The sequence below is a fragment of the Quercus lobata genome, chromosome 3, assembly GCF_001633185.2.
Source record: "Quercus lobata isolate SW786 chromosome 3, ValleyOak3.0 Primary Assembly, whole genome shotgun sequence".
Classification (NCBI taxonomy): domain Eukaryota; kingdom Viridiplantae; phylum Streptophyta; class Magnoliopsida; order Fagales; family Fagaceae; genus Quercus; species Quercus lobata.
In genome coordinates, this window is record NC_044906.1 from 71,824,834 (window position 1) to 71,851,136 (window position 26,303).

Below are 26,303 nucleotides of genomic sequence, written 5' to 3' on the forward strand. Positions count from 1 at the left end.
GGTGATTTGTTTACGAATGAGAAAAACCACCAAGGCAAAACTCCACTGAGTGAATTTAAGGTCACCACTCCCAAGAATCCACTATTATCAAAACAAGCGATTACAAGTAAAAAAAATCTCAATACCTAATACCAATCTACAATTGAATCCTTACCCCAATACCCAATTGGACTTGCAATGTAGTAACAATCTCTCCTTTCAATGCATGGCTCCCAGTACATGACTAACCAATTGCTGCATGGATCCAAGTACGTGACTAACACACCAACTTAAAAAAGATGTTGGCTGCAAAGTTCTTCAGTTCATCCAACAATGAAGATTAAGAAACTCCTTGGTTACAAAACCCTCGACGCAGAAACGCAGTAACTTCTACAATGAATATGATGAACTAAAGCAATTGTCTTCGGTCACAATATGCATGCAACAACAATTTGCAACAACCTTTTCATCACCTTTGACGGCCTTTAAAATAATCTTTATATATGTCTAGGATTATGAGAAAAGAAACCCTACACAAATAACTTGGATATGCATGAAAAACAGATCTGGAAATCTAAATTTCGTAATTCTCGATAGACACTATTTTTGTCGAGCAGCTGTCGAGATTCCTTATTAAACCTCGATAGATATTATCTGTCGAGCTATCTGTCGAGTTTTAATAAACAGCACTTCTTCACTTGTTTCTTGAACAGATTTGCATGGCTTCAATATTAGATTTGAACTCTTGTTTCTTGAAGTACTAAACCCATCCTAGATCTACATAATTACAAGTAAAGTGTATTTTGTCAAAGGATTAGCCAATTTACAATAACATATGTTCTAACAAGTTCCATATATGTCTTAATAATCTCCCCATTTGGCAATCCGTGACAAAACCACAACAAACAAATGAAGTATGAGAGAAGTCATAAATCACTAAACTCATAATCACTTGTTGAATACAATAAAATCTAATCTTAACACAAACTCTGAAAAAATTTGCAAGAAGAGAGTTCATAGCATGATAAATTTTGACAACCTGTCTTTCTGAAACACTTTAAACAAAACTCATCAAGGCATCTTAGTGTAAAACAGAAATAAAGGATTGCATACAATAAATAAATATGTGTATAAAGAGAGAAAAGAAACAACACATGGAGAGATAGGTGAATAATAACATACATTATCATATATATAAAAGAGAAATAAGTACAATGTATGTTATAAAAAAAAAAATGGTCACAAGACCAGTGTACAAAAGGATAATGTAACTACAAGGAAAGAAAAGAAAAGTACATATATCCTCACTACATCGCTCAAAAATAAAGAAACACTCCCCTTATCAAAAATGTCCTATACTAACTCTCCCCCTAAATACATGACTACTCTCATCCCAAAACAACTTCCCATTTTTGTCACAAATGACAAAGGGTAAGTCACTAAGAAGTCGTCATCTCCTCATCACTAGAAGAGCTAGCATCCTCATCCTCATCATCATCATCATCACTGGAACCATCATCTGCATCCTCATCCTCAAAAGCCTCTAGAGAAGGAGGGGGAGATGGAGACGCAACGAAGCCACCCATGCGAGCCTGTCGTCTTGCGATATGACTAACATGGGTGTTCACCTGATACAACTCAGTAGTGAGTGTATCAAGATGAGCATCCATGCGCTCAAGCTATGCCATGTCGGCCTTAAGTGTCACACCACCACTCAAAGAAGAGGGAGCAGAGGTGGATGGAATGGAGGGGGCTACAGGAGTTGTCGTCTCGGTTTGTGGCTACTTCGGTTGAAGCTGGGCCTCACTCTATCAAATAGATGCTACGCTAATGGCACCCATGACGGTAAAGAGAGGAGCATCAGGGATAGAGACAGAAAAATGACAAATGATCCGCGTGATAGCCGAAAGGAAAAACAGCTTATCATGGGTTGCTGTATCTCTATAGACATCGATGAGAGAGAGAATGAAGTGAGAAGGAAAGTCCATAGAGTGGTCCTCAATGAGGGATAGCAAAAGGCGAGCATAAGGCTCAGTAATGGAGTCATAGTGAGACAATGGATGGAGAACGAATGTCATCACCATGTTTAGGAATCTTGGACCTTTTGCAAAACCCGAGCATGAGGTGTTTTCTCACCCCATGAAGAAGGTGTCTCACAGAAAAGAGACAGAAGTTTGTCCTTGGACACAATCCTCAAACATGGACAAGCAGGGTAATCAGGATGCAATACCTGTGGAACGTGTAGTATCTCGGAAATAATCTCCGGAGTGACTACAATACGTGTACCTCGAATCTACGTAACAAACTGAGGTATAGAGGTATCGAAACCGTGCATGTTGGAGTAGAACTCCTGAATGATCACAGTGGGACATCACACAGGTACCTCACATAGAGATTCCCATCCTCGACTATTAATAACAGTGGGTAGAGCAGTATCGGAAAAGTCTAATAGAACCACGTGGCGTTTCGAATGAATTCCACGATTGGAGAAGTTCTCCAAGAAGTCCTTATGGGCCTTCTCATCACAGAACCGGATGTAAAGATGAGTAGGATCAAAAGAAGATGTCCCAGAACCCAACAGAAACCCATGCCACAAAACCCATAACCCACCTAATCCACATCCCACAACCCTCACGCAACCATTGCCACAACCACACCACCACCACACTGCCACCATCAAAAGAGATCAGCAACAAATGAGAAGAGAAAGAAGTATGGTAGCATTTCTGCAATTGGGAAAGAGAGAGGGAGAAAGAGTCTGTGGCGTGCATGATTGAAGAGAGAGACAAATAGGGACAGTCATATGAGAGAGAGAGAGAGAGGTGGGAGAGTAAAATATTAATTTTAAGTTTACATCCTGTGAATAGTGAGGTTGCATATATGCAACCTCACTGCTCACAGGATGTAAAAAATTTTGGATTTACAAACCTGGATGGAGCATGGTTTTAAGGGTTTGGGAGGTAAAATAACAATTGGGGGGTTTTTATACCCCCCAATGCTAATGCTCTTATTATTGTTTTCTTGAATTTTTCTGTTCCCTTCCTACCCCAACAACTTGAAAAGTTGAAATGATCAATTTCATCGTCAATTCTCTCCTCCCCCTTGAGATGATATATTTTATGGTACAAATTTAGCTTTATGAATTTAAGTGCACGGTGTTATCTAATTTACTTTTTAAAAAAAAATTAAATAGTTAAGAGAGGGGGAATTTGAACCTTAAATGTCTTTGTTTGATAGTTGAAAATTCATTAATAGTACATTTTTCTTGATTCCACACCATAGCAAGTATATGAAGACAAAGAAATAAACACCCCCATTAGCTCATAATGATCAAATTATATTTAGTCTCGTTTCTATTATTTAAATCATGTATCTCCCTCAATTGTAGTGATGTATCATTCACTAAAAAAAAGATTCACTAATCCAATAAGAATGGTTAGTTGTCATGTATTTTCAATTGGTACATGCAAGAAATAAGCCAATTTAGTAGCTTTTTGCTCAATTTCTTGTGGAGTCAAATTCTCCTCAGTATGAGTCAAAGGAATAGTGTCATGGCCTCTGATTTCCATATAAAGGACATGACGAGCATATATATGAAATTGTATGCCGAAAAAAAGAGCTAATAAAGAGACTCACAATCCAATAGAAAACTTTCTAGGAACCCGCAGTGACGAATTCTCTCATGAATTGCTAAGGATCCAATAAGTCTAGCATTGATTCCTTCAGACGTGTCAATTGGGCAAATGCGCCCATAGTGATCAGAATAAATTTCTATTATTCAAAAACTAGTAGAAATAAGTTAAGATTCATCTTTAAGTATTACAAAACATCTTTTTTTCTTAAAAATGAAATACGGGAATATTTTGTTAGAATGCAAGGAATATTTGACTCAAAATTCAAATGCAAAAACCCTCAAAATTATGGAATTAATGAATGGAAAAACTCTCATTCAGTATTTCGGCTCTTCTATAAACCATGAATTCTTCAACCACACTCCATCTCATGAATTAATTATTACTTTTCAAAACATTTCATTACTGTTCCAACAGATAGATAATTATAAAGACCCTTTCCTTCTGTAAAAGGGTAATTAACATGATGGAATCTTCATGTATAATTTTCTATTATAATAAAAATATAAATAATTAAGGGAAAAGTTATGAAGGAATATCTGTTTGTGTGTGGTTGGATTGATTTTTTTTATAAATTTCTTCATTTATTAAAAGTGAGAAACAATACAATTATATCTAGATAAATTATAGTTTAAAAAATATATATATTAGCAAAAAAAGATAATTAAAAAGAAAACTATTTCAAATGCACAGGGTCCATAATTTTATTTATTTTTGAAATGGTTAAAAATCACTACTCTACAATATTGCAACCCCACTTAGATCCCATGCAGTACAGCCTGGACTAACATGTCAGTGTAAGCTCAAAGGAGAGCTCCAACATATGATATTATAACTAATATGAAGATTTTAAGAGCATAGAAATCTCTTAGTTAAAATCCAATTGTGATATATATTAGATATATATTATTGTAGTAGAACTTAGCCTGTATATTTAGGAGGGGCTTTTTTTTTTTTTTTTTTTGGTGTAAATAAATAAATAAAAGTGCAATGATCAATGACCCGAAACAACTTCCATTTTTGGTAGGCCCAAGGGACAATTTCTTTGGGTTCAGCACATTGAATTTGGATAATAGTGGAATAGAGACTATATATATGGGTCTATTCCTGTATTCCATCCTCGTACTTGTAAAGAAAAGGGGGCACTATCAAATAAAATCTTTCAAAACTTTCAAAATCTTTCAAAAAACATCTAAAATCAAATTAAATTTTTTTTTAATACGAAATTGTATATATATTTTTTCCTCCTATCATGAATGTTGGAGTTTTCTTGGCATGTCTGTGTTTGACATGTGTGCAACACAAAAAGGTATCTTATTAATCGAATATATATATCTCTACACTCTCACATGTAGATCTCACCATATAGGGTGAGATGGAAGATTTATCTTATGCATAAAATAATTATTAGTCTAACATGAACATAGTCAAGAATTTTGGACTATATGTATTTCTTAGCTTAGAAGAATACTTTTTTTTTTTTTTTTGGAGAAAGGCTTAGAAGAAAACATGATGATGAAGCATCCATTCAATTATTAAACAAAAAGCATGCTTCTATATACTATTATTTAAAAGGCTTCCCTTGTCTGGATTCTTACTTTTTGATAATCCAAAATATTCTCAAATTGACCTATTTAGAAAGTTTCAATAATAGGGTTAAACATATAAAATTACTAATTCTAAAACTTCTAAATTTTAGATAAATTTAAAAATGCAATTTACCTACAAACGTTTTTTTTTTTTAAGTTACGTACAATTTTTTTTTCCCTTTGTTCTCTTGAGTCTTGAATTGTTGAACATATCTACTCCCACACTCCCACCAATTTTATACTCCCCATAACAAGCAGTTACTTTACTCTACATGTTTCTCTATCTTTATCATCTTTTCTCTTTCTTCTTCAAATTCTAAAAAATGAATTCAATCCTGCACATCTATTCCCACGTTCCCACTAATTTCAAATGAAGAAAATCACTCAAAACTCAATTAAGAAAGTATGAACATACCATTTATTTTTTAATAAATTTTATTATATTGCTTTCTCTTTCTCTTTCTCTTTTTCTATGTTTCTCTTTCTCTAATTGCTTCGGTCCATTCGTAAAAGTGGAGATTGTATCTTTAAATCTCTCATATCACAAATTTATCTCATCTTTATTTGTTCATTTTTTTAAGTTAGCCTAATAACACTCTAGGTGATGGATTGGTGAGAGTGCAATAAAGAACAAAGCAGTGGCGATGGAATATTTATATTGTGTTAGAGTTGATATACTTGATAGCAAAATGTGTGAGAGGAGACATTACATGCACAAATTATTAAGATGATATATAAGTGTGGACACAAATTAAGATATTGGATTAGAGTCTATATCCCCGTAAATATTTTAACTTTTTATATATATTAGGTTATATGATGTCATGTTATTAAAATTTTAAATAACATAATACTAATTCACTTTTAAATTTGTAATATTTAATGTAAAATATGAAATAGATTTCTTTTATTTTATTTTTTCAAGCTTACCCACCATAATCAAAGAAAACTGATGAAATTTGAAAGATAAAAAGGACTCCGGCTTTGTGGAGTGTGGAATATCTCCATATAGTTTGTAAAATGTTGAAAAATAATATTTAATGTAAACTATGAAATAGATTTCTTTTATTTTATTTTTTTCAAGCTTACCCACCATAATCAAAGAAAACTGATGATATTTGAAAGATTAAAAAGGACTCCGGCTTTGTGGAGTGTGGAATATCTCCATATAGTTTGTAAAATGTTGAAAAATAGTTTGTAATTGTAGTATTATTTGTATGTTTAAATTCAAAAGGTAAAATGTAAGAAGGTAACAACTGACCAAGTTTTTTTTTTTGGATTTGAGATAGAATTCTACTCTAACATAATCTATGTGCATGTGTGTTAATCTTCCTTTGGGAAACTTGAACCTCAACTCTTACCCCTCACACCCTACAAGAACTCATATTTGTAGAATAAGCATCATTCTAAGGGTACGCAATGGTACTAACTAGGTTTTTTTTAAAAAAAAAGGGAACTCAACTAACAAGTTTTAAATTTTAAAAAATATCAATAAAATTGAATAGATCCGATGGTCAAATATTTACCTAACCTTGTCATCTTTAGAAGCAAACTTAACTCTCCTAGAGATTAAGTCCAATATCAAGCAATCTCGCCCACAATGAAAACAAACGAATCTCCTCAGAAGTAATAGTCTTTTGAGCACTAACAACCTCTTCTCCCCTCAACATTAATTGTACCGCACTCACCTACAATCAAGGACGGAGCCCCTCCCCTCAGCATTAATTGTACCGCACTCAACTTCAATCAGGGATGGAGCCACCAATAGACAGGGGGAATGGCCCCTCCAATTATTGTTTAAAAATATTATTATATATGTGTGTATTAATTTTAGCAATTTTATTTTATAAAATTACATTTTTTTTTTCTCTTAAACAATATCATTAATTTTTTTAAGAGTAATGCTATATTCATAAACTTTTTTAAAATATATTTTTACAAACTATTTTGGAAGTAAATTTTTATTGGTTCACATATGGGCCCACCACTCACATAATTTTTTTTTTACTTATCAATAACCACTTATCACATCTTTATTTTATAAAAAAACTTGTAGCTCTAGTATTTTTCTCATTTTAGTGATCATAAAAAAATTAAATTTAAAATCTAAAAGAAAATATACAAGCTCAAAAAAAAAAAAAAAAAAAAAAAAAAAACTTACCAACAAAAATTACCAAGTAAAACTAAAAACAATTAAGCTTAATTAACCAATTTTATCCAAAATAAACAACCTTGCCCTTTAAAAAATTCTAAACAAAAATAATTTTGTCCTTACCCAAACAAAAATAAATAAAAAAAAAAAAAAAAAAAAAATCTTAGTAGCTAAGTAGTAGTAAAGTCAAAGGTTGAAATCACCGCATATAGCCAATAGTAAAACCGTCTCCCTTAACTCAAAGTTTTGCCTCTGTCCCTTCCTTCAATCACATCAAATATAATTGAACCTATCTCTCGTTTGCAGCCCAAGACACACCATCTTGAGGCACATCCCATCAATCGACCAAAGGATGTAGCTCTAGCCTCTAAGCATATTTAAAATCCCAATTTTAAGGAGTGATTTACATCTAAAAATTTTTTGTCACACTTTCTGTATGAAGCACAAAACTTGGGTCTAGAGTTCAATTACACTGAACCATTAAGATGGTGACATATGTCCAATTTTAATCACATATCATCATCTCAATGGGTCTAATGCACTAGACTCAAGCCAAATTCCTATATAAAAACCTATTAGTCCCACTTGCTAGGGTATGGAACTCATCCCCCAAGAATAGAACGTTATCTTTGATTTTTTTATTTATTACCCAACAGGAAAATTTGTTGTCATTGACTTAATCACCAGAGTACCTTTGGCCAGCCCAGCCCTGAGTCCAGCCTAAGTTATATTGCTAAGGGGTTTTTCTTTCTTTTGTAGTAACAGGACAAATAGGCAAAGGGGAACTTGTTCAATTAAGTGAGGCCATCTCTTTTTGTGGTTCCATTTGCTGTCTCTATTTACATCCCCATATACACCACTCTTTTCTTCTTTTCTTTTTGAGAAGTAAAAAATTATAATAAAAATTCTCCAAGAATAAAATAATGAAATTATTAAATATATCAGATGTGAATTTATTAGATCTGATGATGACGTTAGGAAATCCCCATATACACATTCATATTACTTTTTAAGTTCATTTTATATTTTTATAGATTTTTTTTAAAAAAACAATATTTTTATAGGGTTTGACTTACCTTTAATACTTTTTTTAATGGGAATCTTCTTTTGTTTTAATGAAAAACTGACACGTCATCTACTAACTAAATAAAATATGGAAATTAAAACCCAGTACCACCTGTTATTGTATATTTAAAAAAGAAAAAAAAAAAAGAAAAAGACGTGTATAGTTAAAAAAGTACGGGAGGTGAGCCAAACCCATTTTTATATTAAGTGAGTGTTTGGATATAGATGATTTCTCTCAATGCTTGTGTCTGGCGTTTGTTAGTGGGTCCCGTGCACTGTTCATGGGATCCATAAACCTCTTTTTTCATCAAAATTTTAATTAAAAATGGGTCCCATGACATTATTCACATATTTAAAAATTATTTTGCTACATTATTTTCAGTTTTCAATTTTTAGTAATAAACAGTATCTAAACAGACCCTAAGTGATGAGTGACTACTACCTAGCATTGATTGGTGTAGAGTAAAACTCAATCAAATGCCAGAGTAGCAACGACTTTATATAGATATTCCAGCATAAAATATTTGCCATAATTCCATTACATGTGAGGTTAGTATGCGCAAGATCATTTTAGTTGTAATCATAAATAAACATTCCATCATTTCATAGGACTGTTTTCCATCCGTAGTGATCCAGCAATGTCAAGAATATAATATTGCAACGTGTTAAATCAAAATCGAACCAAAATTCAACAGCTCTCCTTTTGTTTTAAGGTGCAAATTTACCAAATGGTTAAACTTGTTGTAAACAAATTGTTTTACACATTTTTACACAATCCCCAAAAGCAACTTAAAAGTCACGATGTTCATTGTAAAACAAATTGTGTACTCTTTACCAAATTCTTTATCTTCCACGGGTATATTAAAATCAAACAAACAATCTATTGTAAAACCAAACTCTACCCATAACAGATGTGAATAACATTCATATTGACAGCAGTGACCAAAGATATTGATAATTGAATCTGGAAGTAAAAGATTGTGCATCAACCTGTAAAATGTTTCAAGCTTTTATATACAAGGAGAGTTGCTTAAGATGGTTTGGTCATGTTCAGAGGAGCGTGACTAATGCCCCGGTAAAAAAGAGTGAGTTGATCCAAGTTGAGGGAACCAAAAAAAAAAAAGAAAAAAAAAAGAGGAAAGCCAAAATTCATTAGTAAAAGAATTAAAAAATAAATACAACAGACATGTCAATCCCAAAAGTAGCAAAGAGTATGACTTTTGATAGAGTAGAATGGAGGAAAAGAATACAGGTGGCCAACTCTAACAAATATGTTGAGGATTCATAGCCAACTCTAGAATTTTGGAATTAAGGCTTTTGTTGCTGTTGTTGTATATAACTCATTGAATGAAACACCTATAAGAGCCAAAAAATTGGCAGACTTCCCGAAAATTTTGTTTAAATGAAACACTTTCTGAAAGCCTCGACCAACATTTACATTCCTTTCCCAAAAAAAAAAAAAAAAAACTATGAAGTTGTTAAATGAAACACCTTTCGAATGCCTCAACCAACATTTACTTTCTATATCCAGGGGCGACCCAACATAATTTGGGCCCTAAGGCAAAAAATTTATGTGGGGCCTTTAATATATAAATATTAATTAAATAAAATTATTTAATACTAATCAAATTAAGGTTAATTTGATACATTAAATACATAAATAATACCAACTAGACTAATATTAATTTCATATAGAGAATTGAATATCATAGTTGAATTATAAATATTAATAAAAATAAATAAAAATATATTGCGATTGAAAAAGATACTTTATTTTGGATATAAGACGATACATAGTTAAATAAAGTTGTAATCTAATTTTTAATATTATATTTTGATTTTAAGAGAGAGATGGATATTATTTGGTGTGTGGCTTTGTAGGATATTAGTTTACAAAAATCAAAGTCTATAATTGATGATTTAACACATTTGCAGCATCTTTTTGAAATATTTTAGGGTTTCAATTGAGTTAAGGTTCTATTGGTCTCATACTTTAAGAGTTTTAATAGAAATGAAAAAGAAAAACGCGCTAATTAAAAGCACTATAAAATGTTCAAAATATAATATGACATTATCTCTCATTGTTGAACTTCATCAATTTAACTAATGAATATTTATATCATTTTTTTATAATTAATAACATGACAATTTGTAAGCCAATTTGTAGTATCCTTAACTTCACTAATAAATAAAAAATATACAACTGTAGGCCTTAGTAAAAAAATGTACAACCTTATACCTTAGGCCTTACGCATAATTTTATAAAAATTTGAGCCTTTAACTGTGAAAAGTGGGACCTTTTAACATAAGGAAATTTTTTTTTTTGGTGGGCCTTGGGCTGGCCCTGTCTATATCACCTACGTATTACAACATGTTGATAAAAAAAAATTAAGCTGTTGATTTCTCCTCTTCAGACACATTCCTAGATAACTGTTGCAGGAAGTTCCCAAGCAGTCTCTGATCCAAAAACATATTAGGTATCTGCAAGAAAGAACTATTAAGTAAAGCCTGCACACACAACACACACACACACACACAAGAGAGAGGGAAAGACCTTTTCCCCAAAGAAAATTTTTGTATTATCAGCTATGGCCTCGATGAATTTAAGCTCAAGAAATTGCGGTGTCAGCTTCAACTTGTTTGCTTCAGCTTCCTTCAGTAAACTAGAAATGTAGAGAGAGCAATATTATTAGTCATTTCTATAATACCGTGTTCATATCTTTTAAACTGAAAAGTGAATGAAGCTTTCACCGGTAGAAATCTGCATCGGCCAAACTCTTTTGCCGAGCCATGTATATCTGGTTCTCAATTTCTTGCTGCTTCCTGACACTATCCTTTTCCATCAACTTCTGTTCCATAAGGATCTTGCTCACATTTGCAACCTTCTCAGCTTCACTGATAGCCATTTTCTTATTTGTCTCTGCCTCTTTCTCAACAACTCTCTGTTTCTCAATAGCAATTAAGACCTAACAAAGTAACATCAACATAAAACATAGAATGATGTACTCTATTAACTTCAAAGGCTTACTATATAATAAATTATCCAATATGTTTTTCATTGACTGGGTGTGGGTGCAAACACATGCATGTACAAAGTTTGGATATAAGTGAAAAAAGCTCAAAGGACCAAGGGTAACTGGTTTATAGGGTAAACTCAATGTTCAGCCATAATTTGATATAATAAACATACATTAAAAGCACATTTAATTCGGAAAGAATCTGCATATCAAGAATCATATTGTGTGCGCATGTGTGTGTGTCTATTTGCTTTGCTTGACTAACAGAGGAAAATAAAAGAAAGTAAAAGGACCTTCTCTCATATTCAAGAAAAAGAAACTGAACCTTAGTACGTTCTTCTTCCATCTGTTCAAAATTGCGTCTTATGCTTTCGGGGATTTTTGGCTTTGTAACGCGAACACTAATGATTTCAATTCCTGGAGCATAACGTGTGCAGTCACCCTGGAGAGCATCTTTCATCTTTTCATCAATCTGTGAGAGTTAAATGCTTTGTCAATATAACATGAAATAAATAAATAGAAAAGGATTTGATTACCCCTACACTAGCACACGGTGCCATGATGTTACACAGCTATATGAAGTATAGTTTTATAAGGAGCTTCTTAATAATGCTGGCAACTTAACACCAACATAGATTCCCGAAGACAAATAATCCTTGGAAGTCAACACAGCACTACTTGCTGGGATTTTCTTGAGAAGGGATCAAATTGTTCAACTTTTAAGTTAAGATTTCAATATGCTTAAACAATCTGTCAGATTAAACTATTAAAGCAGAAGAAGAAAAGCACACTACTTTAAACAGCACTTGGAAAACTTCTTATACTGTAGAGCTAAATTGGAAGCTCCCAAAATATTTTCATTTATGGCTTTAAAGGGTATGTTTTCTTTAGCATCCATACTTGATCAAAAACATCAATGTAGACTTGCTGAAGAGAGTGAGAGCTGCAAAATTGATTGATCTCGTGATGAATTTTGTCATATATCCATGTATTGTCATACTGCACCCCATAGTTCAGCAGAGTGTCATGCACATAGTCCTTGTGAAGCCGGTTAACAACCTGAAAAGGCATCATAATCAGTGCATATAAGCTGAGCATTTCAAACCTTTGACCACTTGTAAACCATATGTTAATAAAGAGCAACATCTCATAGTTGTACCTCTATCTTCTCAAAGTTAATCATTACACCTCCTTTGGTACCACAAGGAATATCCCTCACCTGCAATTATACTCACAGGAAGGATTTGAGCATTAGACTGACAAGATGAAATTCCTCAATTTTCATAACATCAAATTTTACCTGATCTGTCTGAAGGGTTACTTGAACAGGCTCATAATGGGTTATAAAAGGCAGCTTCAGATGAAAACCTGAAAATTAAGTGTATGCAGAAATTTCATAAGTTCTAGGAAAGTAACTACTGAATGAAAATCATAAAGAAAGGACCACAGTCGAACCTGGATCGGTAATCGTCTTTAGAAGGGCACCTCCTCTCCAGTAAACCCCAACATGGCCTTCTGGGACTTGGTGCAGAATGGAAAAACCATTCCTAATAGTTGATGATGAAGGAATCACTATCTGTAAAATTTATATATTCATGTCAGATATTTTCAAACTCAAATAAAATGATATGAACACTTATTCCAGTGTCTGAAACTCAGAATAAATCTGAAATTTTAAACAAACTAGCATTTAATAAGAAAATTATATAGTCACTCCATTAAAAAAAAAAAAAAAAAAAAAAACACTAATCCACCCACTATTTTATTTTTTCAGGTATGCCTCCCTGGCAGTTGCAATTACTAATAAGTAAAGGAGTGTAGCAAATCACAAAACCAGGCCAACCTGCCAAGAACAACATGACAAGTTTTGATTGTTTTTAGTTTGGTAACTCTTTTGATCAAAAGACTAATTCAAAGTGGGAACTAAATACATTCCCATATCTTCAAAGTGGTTCTTTCAAAAACATGCCCTCCAAATTAAATTTTTAAATTTTGGTGTTTTCACATGCATGCAAATTTGACATTTTCATAAGCTGCATGTTAACTAAAACTAGTTTATATCTAGACAAACTGGATGAATAAAACAACTTCACTTGAACTACTCTCATTTTTGGTTCAGCTTGTATCAAACTAAACCAGCTTTGTGTTTTGCAAACATGCCCAAAAACATTCAGATAACACAATTACAAATAGAGTAATTTAGAAATAACTCTACCATCCCTAGTGCATACTCGATGCCACAATGTAAATTCCTTTTAAATTTTTTTCAAAAAATGTTAATAATTAAATGACAATAGGCATTAGAACCACACTTTGTAATGCAAGGTGAAATGGATAGAATAAAAGTCCTCTGTCTTACTCTTACTATGTTCTATTTTATACTCCACCATTCATAATCAACCACATGTCCCCTTTTCTTCTTATAAAGTAATCCACTTTTAAAATGGGGAAAGAAAAAAAATCAGAGGTGTGACATACTGCAGTTAGTGGAGCATAAAGTGGAAGACTATGAATGGGATAAAGCATTTTTATTTGTAATGGAACACCATTGAAACATTTCTACTAGAAGCTATAGGCTATTATTCACTATGATATATGCACCTCTGTTGTAATCTTTCAATGAGAATATTGATGCATGTTGAACCTGACTTGAAACAATGCAAGCCCACACAGAACAACAACTACCATCACCATTAAGGGAAACAAATACTAGAAATAATCTTGAGTCACATTTTTATACCAAAACAATTTGATGAATTATAAATCACATATTACAGATCCTGAAATATTATTGAAGAAATTTACAATGCCAAGACATTGATTATAATAGCGACACAGATTTTATGAAAAATAATAAAAGATTCATTGAACTATGATTTTAACTAACAACAACAACCAGCCTTAATCCCAAATTTTTGGAGTTGGCTACAGATTTTCGTCCATTATATTCTATATGAAGTCATACTCTGTTATTTCTTAAATTAATAATTAATTTTTTATTATTTCTACTAATGTAATTTTATGTCTTCTTCTACTTTTTCCCCCCCTCAACTTAGATCAACTCACTTTCTTACCAGTGCATTAATCGCTCTTCTCTGAGCATGATCAAACCATCTCAATCGACTCTTCCTCATATTTTCATCAATAGGGGCTACCCCTGTCTTTATGCAAATTTCTTCATTTCAGATCCCATCTTTTCATGTATTTCCACTTATCCATCTTAACATTCTCATTTTAGCTACACTCATTTTATAAATATATGCTTATTAATAGACCAACATTTGGTACCATAGAACATAACTAGTAGTATAGCAATCTTATAGTTTTCTTTCTAACTTAATAGGTATTCTACAATCACACAATACTCCCCACACACATCCATATAACTATTATTTAAACTTAGATAGAAACTAATCAAGGAAGCTAAGAAGCATGGATACTAACATATATAACATGGGACATAACAACACAACAATTCTTGAAAAATTAGAACATGTAGAAACACGGTAATTAATTAATATCTCTAGTTTTCAAAACAAATAATAGCTATCAAAATCTTTAAAAACATATCTAAATCAAAATAATTTTTTTAATACGAAATTTTTTTTTTCTCCTAACACCAATGTAGGAGTTTTCTGGCCATGTCCGTATTTGACATGCATCCAAAACAAAAAGGTATCTTATGAATCAAATATATGTATCTACACACTCACAGCATGTAGATCCCTTTTTATCTTATACATAAAACAAGTATGTGGTGTCCATCGGTAGATGGACTAGATTTTGCTTGCATTGGAGAGGATGAAAGGTTGTCTTTGGAGAGGGAGTTCCCTAAAGAAGAGGTTACCCAGGTTTTATAGAGATGGAGGGGGATAAAGCACTTGGGCCAGATGGCTTCACCATGACTTTTTTTCAAAAATGTTGGAGTGTGGTGGAGGTGGATGTCATGGTTGTTTTTGAGCATTTTCACAAGTATTCAGTGTTTGAACAGTCTTTAAATGCCTCGTTTCTCTTTCTAATTCCCAAGAAAAATAATGCTATTGATGTTTAAGGATTTTCGGCCTATTAGTTTGGTAGGAAGTGTGTACAAGCTGTTGTCTAAGGTGTTGCCAAATAGATTGAGGGTTGTACTAGATAGTCTCATCTCTGAGTCTCAAAATTCTTTTGTTGGTGGGAGACAAATTTTGGATTCAGTGCTCATTGCTAATGAGTGCCTAGATAGCAAATTGAAGAGTCATGTTCCCGGTGTGGTTTGTAAATTGGACATTGAGAAAGCCTATGACTATGTGAATTGGGATGCATTATTCTATTTGTTGGGTAGGATGGGTTTTGGGGTGAAATGGAGGGGGTGGATTAAGGCTTGCATAACTACTGTTCGCTTCTCTATTATTATGAATGGATCTCCGGTAGGTTTTTTTGGAAACTCCCGTGGGTTGAGACAAGGTGATCTTCTATTCCCTCTTCTTTTCCTTTTAATTATGGAAGTACTAAGTAGGATTTTGAAGAAAACTGAGGAGGGTGGTTTGCTTCGTGGTTTTCATGTGGGGCCAGTTGACTCTATAGGGGTACGCATTTCACACTTGTTGTTTGCTGATAATACCATCTTGTTTTGTGATGCTTCTAGAGATCAGTTGTTGTCCATTAGGCTAGCTTTGACTTGCTTTCCAAGCATTTACTGGTTTGAAAGTAAATGCAGGGAAGAGTGAGATTGTTCCGATTGGGGAGGTTGGAAATATAGATGCTTTGGCTACCATACTTCGATGTAAGGTGGGTAGTCTACCTATGAAATACTTGGGAATGCCGTTGGGTACTCCATACAAAACAACATCTATTTGGAATCCTATCTTGGAGAGGATGGAGAAGAAACTCTAGGTTGGAAGCGTCTTTATTTATCGAAGGAGGGTAGGCTTACTCTGTTGAAGAGTACTCTTTCTAGCCTTCCTACGTACTATCTATCCTTATTTGTCATCCCTATAGTTGTGGCTGATAGGTCGGAGTGTATTCAAAGAAATTTTTTATGGGGATCTTCAGAGAAGTGTTTCAAATATCCTTTGGTGGCTTGGGAGAAGGTGTGTTTAATGTTAGAAATGGGTGATTTGGGGATCAGGAAGTTAGTGCATTTTAATAAAGCCCTATTAGGGAAATGGTTGTGGAGGTTTGGATGAGAAGGCACTCATCTTTGGAGGAGGGTTATTGCATCTAAATATGGAGAGGGTCAAGGGGGGTGCATGATGGATGAGAGAGTTTCTCCAAACATGTGACCCAAGTGATGGGTGATGGCACTCGTATTCCTTTTTGGGCTGATAAGTGGGTTGGAGATAACACACTTAAAATACTCTATCCTCAGTTGTATGTGTGTTTTAATGACAAGGAAGCTTGTATTCCTGATGTAGTATGTGACCAGGAGGACAGAAACGATAGAATTTGGAATTTGAGATTTTATAGGGATTTTCATGAAAGGGAATTAGAGGCTGCCTTCTCTTTCCTTGAGTTCATTCAATCTTGGATCCCTAGGTGTGTTGGGAGTGACACTTCTCATTGGTGTCTTAATGGGAATGACAAGTTTGATACTCGGTCCTATTACAATAACATTTGGAGTGCATCTGCCTCCAATTTTCCATGGAATGGTGTTTGGAAAGTTAAGATTCCTAAGAGGGTGGCATTTTTTGTGTGGACAGCGGTTCATGGGCAGATCCTTGCATTGGATAATCTTATGCTTAGGGGGCGGATTTTGGTGAATCGGTGTTGTATGTGCCATAGTAATGAGGAAACTGTGAATCATCTCCTCCTCCATTGTCCTATAGCTCCCTCACTATGGGTATATATGTTCCAGATTTTTTGGATCCAATGGGTCATATCAGACTCTATGGAAAGCTTGGTGTATTGTTGGAGCTATTGGCTGGAAAAATTTAATTCAGACATATGGAATATGGTTCTTGGTTATTTAATGTGGATTGTTTGGACGGAAAGAAACTAGCACTCTTTTGAGGATACTGAGAAATCCTTGGTTCAATTACAAGCTCTATGCCAAAAGACTTTATTTGATTGGTCTAAGTGTTGGGACTTTTCGGATTGTTCTACTATCTTGGAGTTTATTTCTTCTCTTAGTAGTGCACTTTAATTTTTTTCTTGTTGTTTGATGCTAATTGTTTGCTTGTTGCATTTCTTTGTGCTCACCATCATGAACACCTTGTATTTGCTTACTTTAGTTTTATAGTTTGTTTAATAATACTCTTATTACCTATAAAAAAAAAAAAAAAAAAAATTATTGGTCTGACATGGACACAGTCAGAGATTTTGGAGGATATATGTTTCTTCATCTAGAAGGATACATGATGAAGCATCAATTCAATTATTAAACAACAAGCAAGCATGCTTTGCTAGCAAGTCATATTTTACAACGAATCAATTAAAGCAGACTAAAAAGCACAAAGTGCTCCAGCAATTGGATTCATTATAGATATTATATTTATTATTAAAATTCGGACGAACATTGAAAATTACTGAAAAAAGGGAATCGACATTGAAACAGAACCACAAATCACACAAAACAACAATGCGTATTGCAGAATCAAAAGAAAATGCCGAAATCAATGTTGCTTTAAAATAAATGAAGATTGAAATAAGGATCATAGAATAAAACAGATAATGTGAGCGATCAGATGCTAAAGCAAAGGCTATTGAAATCAATGAGAGAATGCGATAATATTGAAGATGGCGATGAAGAACAAAGCAGCAGCAGCAGTTGATAGATATAGTTTGATATATAATACCATGGCGAAGATTGCGATGAAGGATAGGAAGACTGTGAGAATCGCAGAAAAACCACCTCCACCGCCGCCGCCGTGAGGAGAAAGGGGAGTTGCGGGTCTCGGTTGATGTGTATCCATAATGGCGGTCGGTTACTGCAGTGTCAGTCAGTCAGTACGAAAGGCCTCACGCAACTTCCGTTTTTCTATCTACGGGCCAAAGGAATTTGGTGCTTTGTAGCTTTGGGGAGTTTCGCGTGATGCGTCAGGAAGGCTACTTGCTTTCTTATGTTGGAGGGAAGTTAAATACAAGGCAACCTACACGTGGTCTCGTGAATGAAACGTTGCTTACCAATACGGGACCATTGGTCATGGTCTTATTAGTTGGTAATCGGTTAGACCTAACGTGTACGTTTTCTTCGTCTTGCGATTTGTATAGGGGGGTGGTGGGGGTGGGAAAGGACGGTGGTTTAAACTTTTTACATCCACTCCACTTGACCCACCTTGATAAGGATTATAATTATAAATTTATATACTTTAAAATTTTACTATTTAGACTCTTTACCTCTATTTTGTTATGTGTTATACCATGATATTGATATTTTTATTTTTATTATGATTTTGTCTAGTTAAACACTTGGATAATATTATTCAATTTTTGCTAAAAATTATTTTGATTTAATAAGATAAATTTAGTTATAATTTCAAATATATTTTTAGAGATGTGTTATATCTACAATATTTTCACAACAAAACATAGGTGATTAGTTGTTATTGGTTCAAATTTGAACCTAGCACTAAGATTACTTTTTTGTCCCAACAATAATAACCAGTAACAACCTGCCATTTAAGATTTGTTGTAAAAATATTTGTGAAAATATTGTGAACATATCATTTCTTATATTTTTATTAATGAAATATGCTTTATTAACAAAATTGTAATAGTTATGGGGCAAATTAACAAAAATTAGAGTTTTACGAGATGGGGCAGGGTTTCGCGGGACCCCAAGGGGTGGAGATGGGGGCAAGAAAATTTACTTCGTCATGTGGAGTGAGGCAAAAATGAGACAAGACAAAACTATGCAGGATGGGGGCAACGAGTTGGGTTCAGAGCGGGTTTTTTTATGCCCGAACCAAAACCACGAGTCCTCTCTCTTTACCCGAACTCGGCCTACTTAATAAACAAGTTTTTTTTTTTTTTTTTTTATTACCCCAAACCCACTCTGTTGGGCCCCACGGGCCCCGTCCAGCCACTTCTGGGCCTAATCTAAAGTTGTGGCCCAAACCGACCCAATCATAAAAAATGAAAAATAAAGTCGATTTTACATCTAGAAATCACAACCACAGAAACAGAAACACAAATCACAAACCCAAACATAAACAAAAACACAAATTAGCTTGTTTTTTTTTTTTTTTTTTGGCTCTTCTTTGTTAATACAGATTTTTCACTCATATAAAAAAAAAAAACACAAACACAAATCACAAATAGAAACACAATCCCGTCCTCCGATCATTTGATCTCTTTTCGATCTAACAATCCTATACTCCTCTGTGACAAACAGCAACCACTACGAGATCCGTGCTCCTCCGTGACAAACAACAACTACCACATGATAAGAGTGAGGGTGAGTGTGGGTCAATGAGTGAGGCTGACTGGGTGAGGGGCAGCAGAGAGAAAACGAGAGTGAGAGTGAGAGAGGTAAGGAGCAGTGAGGCAGAGTGAGGTCATGAGGGAGCGTGAGGCTGAACGAGGCCGTGGGGCTATAAAGGGAGCACCTGAGGGTGAGGGAGGGTGGCCGATGGTGAGAGCTTGAGAGAGAGAGGGGGGGCGGTTGAGAGGTGATGGTTAGGTTTAGAAAATGAAACCTGAAAAGGAAATAGAGTATTTATACTAGGGTTTTAAATTTTTTTTTAATATTATATATGTATACAAGTTGAGTTTGAACCAGGTATGCATAAAACCCGAACCCGTTTTGGGTTTGATTTTTAAAATCTAAACCCAACCCTATTGTTTAACAGGTTGGGTAAAACTTGACCCATTAGGGTCGGGTCGGGTCAGATCGGGTACCCACAGGTTGGGTTATATTTATCATCCCTACTTTGGCCCTACCCTGCTCCATTATCATCTCTAATCACACATTATCGGTTCATAGGGCTTTAAGAATGTCTCTTAGATTGGATTGAAAGACACTAAGACTCCACTTTTGTTTTCTTTTTCTTTTTTATGGAAGGGACACCAATTTCTATATATATATATATATATATATATATAAAAGGCATAAGACATATTGTCTTCATTCTTAAACCTATATATCTATTCAATCCCCTCATAACATGTGAGTATGTATTGGGCATAAGATATATATGTGTATGTATTGGGCTGCCATGGCTACATATACTTTTTTTTCTTGTTTTCTTTTTTTTGTTGGGAAGTTATATACTACTATTTAAATGAATTTTCTTAAGATAAAAATTTCATTGATTCAAAATACCTCTACACCCTTGACTCCTTCTAAAATATCTCATATGTATTATCCATCTAAAATATCTCATATACATGTATTATTGTTAGTAATCTCTTAAATGCTAAGCAGAAAATAAATAAAACAGGAAACAAAAGTTCCTGTCCCTGCTTAAATAAAGTGAAAATGACCAAGCTTAATGCTTACCTGACGCACAAAGCAGGAAAAAAAAAAAAAAAAAAAAAAAAACAGGAAAAAAAAAAAAAAAAAACAAAAAAACAGGAAATTACTTCCTGACACGCACCACTTTGACTTGTCTTGCCTGCAAGCTAGCACTTAAATTTATAATAATAATAGTAATAATAATCACTGCATTTGGGTTTTTTTTTTAATAATTTTTTTTTATTGCACTTCAATTGATAGTCCTATATTTTACACTTTTTCTTTTTAAATTTCTTGACATTTTAGTTTCAAACTGCGTTTTTTTATTATGGACACAAATTTTAAATACTTTAAAAAATAGATAAAAAGTTGAACTTAACTTATATTTTTAAAAGCAATCAAAATAGTGAGACATATGTACAACTTTACAAGTAAATTTTATACTCCTAATATTTTCAAATTGATTTATTTTTTCAATTTATTTTAGAGATAACATAGATGTCTAACAATAGTTTACGTTTATATTAGTTTTTATATGACATTTACAGTTGTTTACACTTGTTCATTTATTTTGTAGTTAATATAAATTAATAATTTCTAGCTATTATTATTAATATTATCTTTTAATTTTGCCATCTCTAGACCGAAATTCTGACTTTGCCATTGTATGGGGCTATCATGACTTTGTAGTATGCTCAAGCGGGGCTTCCATGGCATTGGCAACATGCATATACATATATAATGCATACGACAATTACATGTTTTCATTCTTATACATTTGTGGGATATGTATGATTGTAGATTTTTACATACTAGAAGAGTAAGATTGCAAATATTTAATAGATGAGAAATTTATTTTTTGTTAATGTTGAAATCCAAAGAACTTTCAGTAGCTAATTATTTATTTATTTATTTATTTTTTGATAGTTCAATAGCAGTGTTACAATGGAAGAAAACGAATAAGTTACCTTCTTCTTGCGAGGTTGAGAAAATATCATGGACTTTTAATCTTCTACTTTCAAAAAGATAATCCTACAAAAATACTTGTAGGTATTTATCTTTAATTCAATTTTTTTTTTTTTTTCTTCTAATCCTTTGATAACCTTGACTTACATGAGATTCTCAAAAACACATGATCTAAATGAGAAATTAACTTCAAAAGGAACCGTATTTTATAAAAATATGTGATACAAATTGTTTTATTTGTACCATATCTATATAATTTTAACTATTAATTTTTTTTTTTATATTATAATTTAATAGTTACAATAAGAGATGGATTGGAGTATTTGAATCTTGAATGTCTCCGATAGAAATATCAAAAATACCATCCAGTTAAGTTACAAGACTTTTGATTTAATTATTAAAATAAGATATTACTTTCTTTAATTTCTTTTATAATAACAAGTGAAATGTTTTTTTTTTTTTTTTGACAGAAAAGATAGGAGTGAAATGTTAGGATTATATAGGTATGTTAAATTGTGTTTATGGATCAAGAATTTTAAGGCTAAAATGTCATTTCTGAAAATAAAAATTTAAATTCTTAGTACGTTTTCTCAAAATTTCCAAATGATATTGACACTACAACCATACTAAATCCTTCTTGCTACCTATTTAAAAAAAAATTCCTTGCTGGCTATTGTTTTTTTTTTTTTTTTGATAGATCCTTGCTGGCTATTTGATAACGGGAAATTTCGTTTAATTTTATGATTGATAATGCAAGTGCTATTTCCAATTTCACTGCCAAACGAAACATTTTTTTTTTTTTACCCGATAATACTTCCAAACGAACTTACAGTACTATTTGCTATGAAATGTATTAATCTTATTGGAAAGAGCCAAACTTTTTTTTTTTGGGAAAAACCTTCCTAAACTTGGTATCTAACAAATTTTTTTTCCTGATTGTGAAGATCTTCACAATCAGGAAAACAATTTTATGAAAATTTCATGATAAATCTTCACATCTAGATGAAGGGTCTGTTTAGATATCGCTTATTGCTGAAAACTAAAAACTTATTGCTAAAAACACAATAGCAAAAAAAATTTTAAACTTTGAATGGTGCCCATGAGACCCAAGTTTTAAAGTTATATTTGCTGAATTCCATACTTGCGGATTTCGTGAATAGTACACGGGACCTAATTTGAAAACGCAAACGCCAGACATGTTTGCTATCCAAACTCACACGAAATCATGAAAAGAATTTGAAGGGGTACAAGAGACCAAGAGTATGTTTGAAAGTAGTTTATTTATATAATATTTACTAAAATGTTTCATTTTTAGTAATATTTATGTTAAATGTTTTACAAATATTTAACACTGATTTTTTGTAAAAATGTTAAAGTTAGATTATTTGAAAAAAAAATAACAATAATAATCCAAAACATAAGGCAAAACACAAAAAATAAATAAGCTTGGCAAAAGCACTCTAATTTGCACGTTTGCAATTGGAAAATAAGGGCTTGTTTGGTTTGGCCATGACTCAATTTTCATAACTCAATACTCATAACTCATAACTCAAACTCAAAATCTATAACTCATAACTTAGTTTCCAATTTCTCTCAGAAACTCCAAAATTCTTGTTTGACAACATAACCCAGTCACATAACTCAAAATTTAAGCCTACTTTTTGCCAAAATGGTGGAGCCCACCCACTGACACCACACTGTTTGCTTATGGTTGGTACCCATGGGGGGATTTCTCTTACCTCTCACAAGAAATTTTCTACCAATGCAGCACACCCAGTCCAGAAACAAACCAAAACCCCATAAAGCAAAAAGCACTGCACAGATCTCCTTGTCTGACGCTGGCTCAGATTGGAAATAGGTTCGGTCTTCTTTACTCTTCTTTCTATTTCTATTTATTTATGCTTTTCATCAATACCCATTAACATCTCTTTTCCTAGAAACACATTTCACGCACCAATACCCAGCTACACCGAAACCCAACTCCACCACCACCAATGGCAAACCCAGAAATCCACAACCACAACCTCCACCACCAATAGCCCTCAACACAACCACAACCTCCACCAAAAAACCCACAAACACAGAAAACCCAAACCCAAACCCAAGAATCCTTAGATCAAAAACCAAAATCACAAAAATGAGGTGTGGGTTTTTGTTTCTGGGTATAAATTTATGCATGTATGAAAATGGTGGAGTGGGTCTGAAGAAGAAGAAAAAAAAAAAAAAACGTTGGAGTGGGTCTGAAGAAGAAGGAAAGAAAGAAAAAGAAAGAAGAAAAAGAAGAAAAAAAAAAACGTTGGAGTGGGTCTGAAGAAGAAAGAAAAAAAAAAAAAAAAAAAAAGAAGCCTTGGAGTGGGTTTGAAGAAGAAAGAAAGAAAAGGAAAGAAGAAGAAGAAAGAAAGAAAGCAGAAGGAGAAAATGACGTTGGTGATGAGTGGGTTTGACTTGACAACACACAAGATATGGCCTCACAAAGTCCTTATATTTACCAGCGAGCCACTGAGAATTAGTTCTCAATTTTTGAAAACACTGGTTTCTTGAAAATCAAGCCAAACAAAAAAAATTGTGTGGATCCCACATATTTTGAGAACTCTCAGTTATGAGTTTTGAGTGATATGATCCAAAACTGCTCTAAACCAAACAAGCTCTAAATTCCTATATAATTTTTTGAACAAAGTTTGGTAACAAACTTGGTTGTAGCTTAAGGCTATAATTCTGCTCAATATATTTTTATTAGGTATTATAATTGAACATAACTAGTAGCACTATAGCAATCTTTTTTCTTTTTTTTTTCTCCTTGACTTAATAAGTATTCTACAATCACACAATACTCTTGACGTACTTTCCTGTAACTATTATTCAAACTAAGATGGAAATTAATCTAAGAAGCTAAGAAGTATGGATTATGACATAACATGGGACACAATTACAACCCCACAATTGTTGAAAAATTAGAAAGCATGGGAATATAGTAATTAATTAATATCTCTAGGTATAATTTAGACATAGTATATGTTTAATTCTAGTTTTCAAAACAAATAACAAGTATCAAAATCTTTAAAAACATATCTAAACTAAGAATAATTTTTTAATACAAAATTGTTTTTATTTTTATTGGCATGTTTGTATTTGACAAGTGTCCAACACAAGAAGGTATTTTATGAATCAAATATATGTATCTACACCTCCCTTTATCTTATGCATAAAATAATTATTGTTCTGACACGAACACGGTTAGAAATTTTGCTGTGTTTCTTTGCTTAGAAGTATACAAGATAAATCGCCAATTCAATTATTAAATAATTAAACGACAAGCATAAAGCAAGCTTTGCTAACAAGTCATATTTAACATCAAATCAAGCAACACATAGATCCAATGAGGCCAAACTAATTAAATCAGACTAAAAGCACAAAGTCCTCCGCTAATCTGATTCATTATATATATATATTATTGTTAAAAGTACGAGGAACTGAATTTTAACCCAACACTGCAGAATGTGATTACTGGAGAAAACGAATCGATAATGCAGAAAATGTGAGGGATCAGATGCTAATGCAAACGCTATTGAAATAAATTAAATCAATGAGAAAGAATGTGATGATAATAAGGAAGATGACGATGAATTACAAACATACATTGAGTTAAGAGTTGATATAGTTTGATATATAATACGTACGTACCATGGCAAAGATGGAGATGAAGGATAAGAAGACTGTGAGAATTGCAGAGAAACCGCTGCCGCCGCCACCTTGAGGAGGCTGTGGAGTTACAGGTCTCGGTTGATTTGTATCCATAATGGCGGCTGGTTATTGGCAATTGGCCTGTGTCAGTCAATTGCAAGTCTGCCGTGGAGAATGCCAAAGGAACCCTTTTTTTTTTTTTTTTTTGAGAAAGAATGCCAAAGGAACTTGGTGCTTTTATATCTTTTATTTTCGCGTCATGCATACCTAGGAATATATATATATATATATATATATATATATATATATTTTGGGAGGAAAATGTACAGGCAACCTCCACGTGGACTCATGACATGACAGAAAATCAACTAATACAAGGTTTTTGCGTCATCATGATTATCTCTTGTTCTCATGTATACACACGTCACACGTGTGTAGGGGTTGAGAATTTAGATCCAACATATTTGGAATAAAATTTAGTTATAAAATTAGTTGTAACATTAAATTATGATCTTACTTAATATATTTTTATTGGAGGTGAATTCTAACAAATCTAACATTGGATTACATCTTATTTTTATATTTTCTATACTTGTAAAATTTAAAAAAAATTAAAAATCAATAGTTATGTCCAAGGTTGTCATAATCGGGATCTTACGTAAAATCGTAGATCATAGGATCGGATCGTAGATCGTAAGATCTTACATATTTTTAGATTTTAAGTAAAAATCCTATTGATAGTAACTTTGTATGTTATATAATCACTTAAAATATGAATTCATCCATTTAAAAAAAAAATTTGCATCATAAAATGTAATTTGCACGCACTACATTGTTCTTATGTCATTC

General features: G+C 33.0%; 1 protein-coding gene across 2 annotated transcripts; it reads right to left on the reverse strand.

Annotated features, from left to right (window-relative positions):
- Window positions 1–10,621: 10,621 nt before the first annotated feature.
- LOC115979279 (erlin-2-B-like) lies at window positions 10,622–18,470 on the reverse strand. Of its 2 annotated transcripts, XM_031101263.1 has the most exons (9): window positions 18,208–18,470; window positions 12,890–13,010; window positions 12,735–12,802; window positions 12,594–12,653; window positions 12,335–12,493; window positions 11,760–11,906; window positions 11,169–11,383; window positions 10,972–11,080; window positions 10,622–10,898 (listed from the first exon to the last, which is right to left on the reverse strand). In XM_031101263.1, exons 1-9 carry the CDS (start codon window positions 18,322–18,324, stop codon window positions 10,806–10,808), a joined length of 1,089 nt encoding a protein of 362 aa, XP_030957123.1. In that variant the 5' UTR covers window positions 18,325–18,470; the 3' UTR covers window positions 10,622–10,805. The 2 variants fall into 2 exon arrangements, with proteins under 2 accessions (XP_030957123.1, XP_030957124.1); XM_031101264.1 differs by lacking the exon at window positions 12,335–12,493.
- Between the last annotated feature and the right edge of the window lie 7,833 nt (window positions 18,471–26,303).